Source organism: Rhagoletis pomonella, unplaced genomic scaffold (genome assembly GCF_013731165.1).
Source record: "Rhagoletis pomonella isolate Grant_MI unplaced genomic scaffold, Rhpom_1.0 Rhpom_scaffold_05140, whole genome shotgun sequence".
NCBI classification, from domain to species: domain Eukaryota; kingdom Metazoa; phylum Arthropoda; class Insecta; order Diptera; family Tephritidae; genus Rhagoletis; species Rhagoletis pomonella.
In genome coordinates, this window is record NW_023463684.1 from 1 (window position 1) to 10424 (window position 10424).

At 32.6% G+C, this 10424-nt stretch overlaps 1 protein-coding gene across 1 annotated transcript; it reads left to right on the forward strand.

Annotated features, from left to right (window-relative positions):
- Positions 1-3206: 3206 nt before the first annotated feature.
- Positions 3207-4905, forward strand: LOC118755021 (odorant receptor 7a-like). Its single transcript, XM_036489878.1, has 3 exons — positions 3207-3961; positions 4039-4396; positions 4463-4905. Exons 1-3 carry the CDS (start codon positions 3207-3209, stop codon positions 4532-4534), a joined length of 1185 nt encoding a protein of 394 aa, XP_036345771.1. The 3' UTR covers positions 4535-4905.
- The last annotated feature ends 5519 nt before the right edge of the window (positions 4906-10424 follow it).

Consider the following 10424-nt stretch of genomic DNA (forward strand, 5'->3'; position numbering starts at 1 on the left):
TGTACTTACATACAGCGAATAAGTGGATGGTATTCGCTTAATAATCTAACAATATCGAGGAAACACATCATTGCTCATTTGCTGTTATTAATTGACGCAATGCCATTGAGTTTACCTATTTTGAAACGAAAACTGCCAGATGAGCCACAGCACGACTCGTGTACTGTATGTACATATTCATGTGTGCTAAAGCTCCACCTCAATAGGCTTTATGCTTCTATCTGATGCTTTCAACGCTGAGCTGCCATTACTCAGCCTTAATCAGTAAAAGAAAGTATGCTATCGAATCATCGTTCCATCATTCGTGTAATGAGGAAATTGAGCACAATGCCACTAGGGAACAAAGTTAAGCAAAATAACTATACGAGCGCAATCAAGCTAGCGGAGCTCAAATGAAAAAATTAGGAAAAATATTTTTGTATTATTGTCCTCATTGTGTGCTATTTTAGACCACTTTTGATTTTTTTTGTGTTCCTACAAATTTTTAAATAATTAATACTTTGCTAGGTTAATCGTAACTTAGCGAAACATTCATTCAGTGAAGACTGTTTACTGCTTACCTGGGCTTGTTTTTTTGTGCTTTAAAAATAATGCCGAGTAAACATTGAAAAATCGCTTGTCGTCACGTTAGCTGACCCGCTTTTTGAACTTTGGTCGAACACGGATAAATATTATTGAGGAATTATGGGCTATTTATGTGCTTTTTAGAGCCACCAAAATCATTTTAGATACTTACTCAGTTGCCGAAATTATTAAGATTTTGCTAGGTTAACTGTAACTTAGCAAAACATCCATTCACTTAAGACTTTTTTACTTCTTAGCTGGGCTCATTTTTTGTGCTTTTTATGTGCTTTAAAAATATTTCCCAGAAAACATCGAACAGTCGCTTGTCGTCACGATAGCTCACCCACTTTTTAAATTTCGGTCAAATTAAAGTGCATTCTATCAAAAAATTAGCGTTTTATCTTTCAAATGAGGTGAACGTTATTTTAAAATATTGAAATAAGGTTTTAAGTTTTTCTGTTGAGGTAGTAAAATCAGTACCTAGCACCCAGGCTCGATCCCGCCTCCGAGTGATTCTTGACAAAATTGTTTTAATTTTTATTTTTGTTAAAATTATAAACATTATTTTAATTTATTGTTTTATTTATAGTACACATTTATTTCACTTAATTATTTCAAGGAAACGAACATTTTTTGAATCTAATTTTAATTAAAAAGGCCACTACCACTATATTCACATAAAAAAAAAAATAAAAATAATAACTAAAAGATAAAAAAAAAAAAAATGTTTGCTGGCCGTCGGATTCGAACCCACGACTTTGAAATAGCCTCTTGTTATGTTGATAGAGAAAAGGGCTATCCATATGAAAAGTTAAAATTTACTCGGCGATATAAACAAATATGGGAACTTCAGTTAATACACGCTGTGTCCGCGGCAGCATTGACGGGTTTTCCTTCGCCGCATTTTCTTAATTTTCTTTTAGTTGTATTTTTTTGTTTTTTTTTATTGGTGTAATTATGGTTTTCAATTTTGTTTCAATAACCACATGTAGTTTTAAAAATTTTATTTCGCCTATATATTTACAAAATTATAACAAATAAAAATAAATATTGCTCATAATTATTACTGAACAATGGAAAAGTTGTTTGTCTTGAAATAAAGCTCACGGGAGACGAGCAAAATAAAAGTCACATAAAACGAGACGAAAAAATAAATAAAAGTTCCACATAATTATTATGAGAAGACGTAAATCATTTCCGTCTTGAAATAAACGTCTCACGAGACGAAAAAAATAAAAGTCCCACATAATTATTATGAGAAAAATCTCGAGGGTCGAAAAAAGATATTTCTCGTAAATAAGACGAAAAAAATTTCTCTTAAAACAAGGCGACGTTTTTTTGATATGAAAGATTATTTTGGGTCTCGGTATATAACTACATAAGTGAATTTTTTTTTATTTAATACAAACGTTCAGACCCATCGGTCTTCAAGGATTAAGATTTCATTTGCAAAAATGTGGGAAATCATATGCCAATCAATAAAAAATTACGTTTTTTTTTTAACTAACCTACTTGTTTGGTCATAATTAATTTTTGCCACAAAAATGGGTCAACTTACTCCACGTGGAAAGTTGTTAGGCATACTAGTACTCGCATCAAGCGTAAGAACCGTAAGTTTGGTGTGATTCCTAGCCGTGGAAATTGAAGGAAATTATAAAAATATTGAGATTCTTTTGGCGTCACATACGTGGCAGCGCAATGGCGGTCTGGCTTTTGTAATTTGTATAAAATTTTGTATGACATATATATTGTACATATATATATATATATATTGTATGTTCATATTCCTTCCAAGATTAACTACTTGTATTCCTTACATTTCCTTTTAACACTTTAAAAATTCATGCGCTATTAAATATGTTTACATACCGGTTACCTAGCACCTAATACAGCACTTTGTTTAAAATTGTATGAATGACATTATAAATTCAGAAAAACTACGAAAGTTACAAACTTTTCTCATTCTGATTTCTTTATTATTTGGAGTTGTTATACATATGTTAGGAGCGCAAACGAATTTAAATATAACTAAATGTGGGAAGACGTTGAGTACGACTGGAGGTAGGGTTGCCAACATTTTTTCATATATTTATTGTATTTAAAAATAAAATGCAAAAAAATATAGTACACTTCAAAAATATATAGTATTTTATTTTAAAGAGAAAGTAAAAACGCTTTTAAGTATACATCCTTTTTTTAATATACATCTTTGCACAGTTTTTAACAATTCCTTGTTAACTATTAAAGTATCTTGTGCTATATCACAATCAAGATTTGAATTAATATAAATCAAAAGTTATTTTTATTTTATGATTCTATTCATAAACTAACTATGACCTTTTATTTTAAAGAATATTTCTTTTTAATATTTTTATTTCATCATTTTAATACATATTTTTTCTTACAAATTACTGAAATATATTTATATTTATAACTGAAGAAATATAGTATTTTTGACGTACTATATTTTTTCTAACAGTATATAGTACGCAGACCAAAAAAAAAATAGTGCAATATTATATGTTATAGTACGGTTGGCAACCCTAACTGGAGGATACATACAAATGTATGTATGCTCATACATAGAAAATAGTGACCGATATAAAATCCATCATCTCAACGTTAACGCTTCATTTACAAAAATGTTCGATTTGCTCAAAGGTCGTGGTCGCAGTGTGTTCTCCTCTCGCGATGCCGTCATTTACCTATTCAATATATTTCGATTGGTGGGCGTAAATCCCCAACCGAATTTTCGCATCTTGAACTTCCTGTATGGGGGAATATTAACATTTGCCGCTGTTTTTTATTCACCGATAATGTTAACCCTTAGTTGGATGCGTTATAGGGATATTCTATCGATGACAGAGATACTTATGTGTATACAGACTAACGTGAATACGTTTGGCTTGCCGTTTAAGAGTACCATGTTAATATTGTCCTTGGCGCGACTACGTAGCGTTGAACCGTTGTTAACTGAATTGGATGCACGCTACACTGAAGCGAGGGATAAGGCCAAGATACGAAGCTGCGCAATCATAGGCAACCGTTTTGTATTTTTCTACACTCTGGTCTATATGATGTACGCAGTTTCGTGGATGATATCAGCAGTGTTGCGGGGCCATCCTCTATTTGCGCTATGGATACCCTATGTGGAATGGCAGAGATCGACATGGGAATACTGGTTACAGTTTAGTTTTGATTGTACTACGGCTTTGGTCATACTTTTCCACCAAGTGCTCAACGACTGCTATCCGGTTGTATACATTAACATTATACGCACGCAAGTACAGTTGCTAGCGAATCGGGTAAAACGTTTGGGAACTGTGGCCAATAAAAGCCAAGAAGATACAAACGTTGAGTTGAAGGAGTGTATTATTTCACACCAGGATATTTTGAGGTTAGTTTTTGAAAACTGAGTGTAGTTATTCATTTGATGAAGTATGGCCATTTAAATATTGATTTCTATCATTTCAGATTGGCGGGAATTGTAAAGCCAATAATATCTGTCACTATGTTTGCCCAGCTCTTAATTACTGCAACAATCCTGGCCGTCACAATGATAAATATATTTATTTTTGCCAAAGCCACTTCCAGAGTTATCTCCATCATCTATTTGGTGAACATTTTTCTACAAATTTCAACGACTTGTTACTTTGCCTCTTGTTTGCAAACCGACTGTGAGCGGCTTTCAATGTCTATTTTCCATTGCAATTGGGTAGCACAGGATAAACGATTCAAAAAAATGCTACTTTATTTTCTACAATGCTCGCACGAAAACATTCCTTTGTTTGCGATGAAATTAGTGTCAATTGATCTGTCAGTAATCGTATCGGTAAGTGGGAGTGTATACTTCTCGGTTTAAGTAGTACACGTGTGCTCATTTAAAATCTCTTTTCAGATCGCCAAGTTTTCATTCACTCTCTACACATTCATCCAAAAAATGGGAATTGACCGGAGTTTGAAAAATTGAATAATACGAATTTACAAAAATTTATAGTTACTGCACAGTTCGAGGCAAAGGCAGCTCATTTTCGCGTTCATCATACGCCCCGGTAATAAAAAAAAACCATTTGCCCTTTAGAGGCGGCTTAAAATTGTAGGCCCCTCCATCTTGTGTAACAACATCAAGACGCACAACAAAAATTGGAGCCCAGTTATAACATAAGATTTCTTAAGTCGATTTGAGTGAAAAAATTGGAATTATTTTTCAAGAAATATGTACATTAGGGAGGGTCAATTTGTTCTTAAACAAAAATAAGCGAGTTTGTTTCGGCGGCTGAAGTATTCTACTTGCAATTCTGAACAAAAAAAAGTCCACGAAAGCATAGCTCTTAAAAAGATTTCGAGCCTCCTTATTTTAAATTTTAGTAATTGACTACTAACCACTTTATCTTTTATATTTGGTAACATTTTTATTTATTTTTTGAATACAATTTATGAATGTCGATTTTGCCTATGAGCAATTGTGCGAATTTTTCAAAGCAAAGAATTTTTCACTGTCCGTTAGTTTCGTGTTATGGCAATGTAATGAATGCTGGCGAAAATAAAGATATAATACAGGCCAACAAAAATTTAAACAATTTTGGTGCCGTAAATGTTAAAGCTGTTTTTAATAGACCTATTTTGTGGTGATTCGTGATCCGTGGGTATAAAGTTTTCATTAGCTCGAGATTTTGAGGAAAACGTGATCAAAGGCATTTTTGAGAAGCCTTTCGACTACACCCCCCGAAAATGCCATCCCTGCTGCCTAACCTGAAGGTCACCTATAGTTACGGTGACCATTCGTACCGATTTTGGTGGGACAATACCGATTTTGAGAAAATTGTCTCTCCGAATATTTTTTAAAGTCGTACGCTACGTGTAAGTGTCGCGATTTTTCATATTTGTACCGATTAAATCCAATTTTCAGTGTTTTAGTTATTAACTTAATAGGAGTCTCCCTGCACTCGGGCCCAAAATCAATTTTTCGGAATAAGCTGACAGAACTTTCGTTATCTCAAAGAACATAGAATATAATGGAGCCGCAAACATAGGCAGCATCTTTATTGTCTATGATCTTTGGTTATGTTTTATTCTGTCAAACTGATACTCTCGCTATATTGCAGTATATTATATGTACACATTTTTGCGATCAATTTTCAGAGTTTTTTAACTTTTTTTGTTTTTAATAAAACTGTAACAAAATGGTATGTTCTCATTCGATGCTTCAGAAACAGGGACGTGAACCGGTTTTGAACCGAACCGGTTTCAAACCGGAAAACCGCTTTTTTCTATTAATTAACTGAACCGAAATTTTCCACAAATGTTTGATCCGAACCGAAAACTGAACCACTTTCCATAAAGGTTCGTTTCAACCAATTTTCAATAGATAAATTTACCCACTTTTTTTTTCTTTTTGTTAAACATGGTTATACCTACCACGTTTGTTTACCATGTGACAATATATAATGTAAAGGCAACCCATCTCATTTGACAGACACTTGACCCTTAACCTTGCGCTTTGTTGCACTTGACACTGGACACTTAAACTTGCACATTATTTTTTTGTTTTTCGAACCGTTGAACCGAACCGAAACCCCGGTTCAAAGACCAAAAAAGCCGCTTTGACGAAAAAGTGCAAAAACGGTTCGAACCGCTGAACCGAACCGACCAAATTTTTCATCTGGTTCACGTCCCTGTTTAGAAATGTTCCGATTTTTGTTCACAGAAATTTGGTGACCGTGTCAAATGTGTTATTTTGTATTTGGGGATAATACAAATTACTACCAGTGACTATAAGGTACTTGTGCAGTAATAAGTCTTTCAGAAGTAATTGTGAAAAATTTTAGCTATAATTAAATTTCAAGTAGAAAATTCTATCACCTTGTGTTTAATTGCAATAGGTATCAAACTTCGCCAAAATCAGTTTTTGATGTCTCTAGAGCTTCTCAAATATTGCCAAAAGCGCGATTTTTTGACACTTTGACAAGTAAAGCGAACATTAAATACCCGGCGCAAGTATTAAAAATAGTTTTTCACCTTTCCGGAAACTACACCGCGGAAACCGCTACATGATAAACTGGGCTGGTTTTACCCCTATTTCAAACATCTTCGATAGAACGCTCAGTTGGACATCATGAGATAAAATTATCGTCGTTTAAAGTACAAAACCGCGTATCGTCATTCTGCAAAACCGCGTAACTGACATTGGCTGCCAAAAATTGGATTTGCTCACACAAGATCTTGGCTCAATCCTTATCCATTTGTCCTGAAATATACTAGCCAGAAATGCAATTGCTTTATAAAAGGGAGAACCATTTTGAAATATGACTGTTTTTACTCTCTATAAAATAATTTATGCAACTTCACATAAGCGGTTTTGCATTTGCTGATACGCGGTTTTGCACTTTAAACGACGTTATATAGTTATATGTGTGCGGTATCACGCCCATTTTCCAAAATTCCATAATAATGTCACTTCTTTCCAAGGGACTGTTGTTAGTGTCAATTTTGAGTAAATAAGCGTACTTAAATTTCGAAATATCGAAGTTTCAAGCATATCTGAAGTTTACAGTTATATGAAAAGTGGGCGTAATCTTAGTCCGATTTCAATAATTTTCAACGTTTTGCTTTTATGTGGCAATCACAATAACCATGCCGAGTTGGTATAAATTCGTATAACGGTCACCGAGATACATATATGTGATCATACGTGGGCGGAGCCATTTTCAAAAATTGTATCATAAACGCATTTTTTTGGTAATGAATTGTTGCAAGCATCAATTTCGTGTAAGTGTTTCCGGGATTTCGATTTCCTCGCGGTAGGGCGCAAATCCATCAGCTATTATCGTGATGTTATGCCTGCTTGGTAGCGCCAGCTTCCAGTAAATACCTGTTTTTGATACTATTTTTGTATTGAGGTTGTTCACACTTGCCTGGTTATCACATTATGTGGTTATATTTTTTACTCAGTTTACAACAATAAACTACACTACACAATAAGAATTTTAACCAGATAGCCTTGTGAATTAAGGTGACGATATAGAGAAAGCTCGTCAATGTTAAAATATTGAAATTGTATAGGCAGTTTTGTGAATAAAAAATGCAACAAAATTGCTACTTCAAGAATTACGTTTTCATGTGGATGCAATTTACGCTGTTCAGATGAAATAGCAAAAGCAGTAAAAACGAAATGCCGACAGCAAAGTTTCTGCTGAAAGTGAAACTTGCCGCCAGACTAAAGTTCATACATGCATACATAGTTACATATTCTGAAATACATAAATTCTGTCAAGTTAAAAAGTTTTGCGAAAGTTACTTTTGCACAGCTTCGCCAACTGTACGATTGACTTTGTAACCGTCTTGAAATCGTGATTTAATTGTTGGCGCATACATTTTCAACATAAAAGCAAAAGAAATTCATACAACTTTTCGAACAATTCAAATTTTAAAATATTTTGCACTTTCGCTGTAACTAGTACTGCATTTGTGCTTTGGGTTTTAGACCTCTAAAGTTCTAAAGTTAATAATTACAAGTAGCAACTATGTATGCACCGTCTTGTTTCGTTTTTTGCAAAGCTGGCTTGATGGTAAAAAATTGTCATACAAAAGAACGCCTGATAGTCATACATAAAAGTGGCCAATATGTGCCAGTACTTGATTAAAATTGATTTTCAATATATAAAATTTTGTTTTCAAAAATGTATCCAAAGGCTCGTGGAAATTTATCATATGACATAGTTTAGCACTTTATTATTGAAGTGAAACTTCTTTAGCGGCGGTTGGTTGGTTGGGAGTAACTTGGCAAATTCAACGGAAATGGTGCAACGGAAATTGTACACGGAAATGGTTGGGGCTCAAGCAAGTGTATGCACATGGTATTAATTTCACAAAAAACTTGCAAATAAAAGGTTAAAGAATAACGATTAGAAAAAGACCAATACGAGAATAGAAGTAAAGGTGTGTACATACATATGTAGATAGAGAAAAGGACAAAGACAAAGGCAAAAATAAAAACAAAAACAAAGATGCGTAAAAAAAGGCAAAAATGATTTAAACACTTTACTTATACAAAAGCAAATGTGATAGAGGAAGAAAGAATAAAATAAATCTGTGAAGTATTTCGTGATTTTAGAGATTTTCGGAATTCTCGGAACTTACGGATATAATAATCGATATATTTTTATCAATAAGGTTGTCGTATAGGATATCGATATTTTCGGAACTTATCGCTATTTTTATCGGTTTTGTTATAGAAATTTTTTTCGATTTTATCAACGAAATTTTTATCGATTTTGTTATTGACATTTTTTATTGTTTTTCTTATCAATAATTTTGATCGATATAAGTATCGATTCTGTTATCGATTTTCTTATCTATATTTTTATAGAATTTTTTTATCGATATTGTTATCGATATTCTTATCCATTTTGTCATCGAAATTTTTATCGGTTTTGCTATCGATTTCGTATTTGATATTTTTTTATCGAATTTGTTATAGATATTGTTGTCGATTTTTCTATCGATATTTAAATGGATTTTCTTATCTATATTTTTATAGATTTTTTTATCGATATTCTTATCGATGTTTTTATTGATTTTGTAATCGATATTTTTATTGGTTTTGTTATCGATATTTTGATGGATGTTGCTATTGATTTTGTTATCGGTAGAGTATAAAGATATAAATAATGATAAAGGAAAACAGAATAAAGCATATGTAATTGGAACCATCAGGGTGAAAGAGATAAACTTGTGTCAAAATATGTCGAAAAATCTTGGCGTCAAAATATGACATAGTGAAACCAGCCTTAAGTTCCACTTCTTCAGTGTGGCCTGGGCGCATTTACTTTTTGCACACTAAGTGATTAAAAACCATTCTCAACTCATAATCACACTCTCACCCAACTATACAACATATGCATATATATATACACATATAAACGATAGTCGTTTAAAAAAACTTATTTTCAGGACTCGTTTTTAAAAGAGTTGCCACCTATTTGAGAGCTTAAAATCAATTTAATTAATAAGTTTAATTTAACATTTTAGATAGGAGTCAAATAAACGAGGTAAGAACACCTAATTTCAAAAATACTTTGCAATAGGTTGCCACTAGTTTGAAAATAAAAATACATTTAATTAACAAGTTAAATGAAATATTGTATAGAAATTCAAAATCAATTTAATTAACAAGTTCAATGGAAGAGATTCAAGAAAGCTTCATTTGGAAAATATTTTTGAAAAGTGGTACGTAATCAAAATTGGTGTTAAACGAGAGATATTTAAGTAAGATTTATTCATAAAATATTTTAGAAAGGGTTGCCATCCGATTAGAAGTTTTACTTCAATTTAATGAGAGGTTAAATGAATTATTACAATGCGGGTGTCTAAGGAAAGAAGCTAAGAAAGTGTTTCTACAAAATATTTATGAAGAAGGTCCGTTTATGTTTAAAAAGTCAAATTTAATTTAGTTAATTAGTTAATTGTATTTTACATATTTGGTGTAAATAGTTTAAAATTATTTTATAAGAGAGTTGCCGCATGTAGTACATATGTACCCTGCAAAAAGTAACTGCTTTGAAATTTTCAGTAAATAAACAGTTTGTATATAACTTAAACGTACTAGTCCGTTCGAAGTATATCACTTCAAAATTGCTCACTTCGGCTGGTTTCGAAACAGTTTAAGGTTATGCAGTGTAGTAAATTCGGCACCACTTTGCATGGAAAAGATGTTTATCTGTGTTTGTAATTGGTATAATTTCTTGTAGGGTAATTGACTATTATCTATATATGTATGTATGTATGTATGCAAGCATTAGCTCAAATAAAGTTAGGTAGTTAAATATGCTATAAAGCGCTCAGTGATATTTCATGGACGA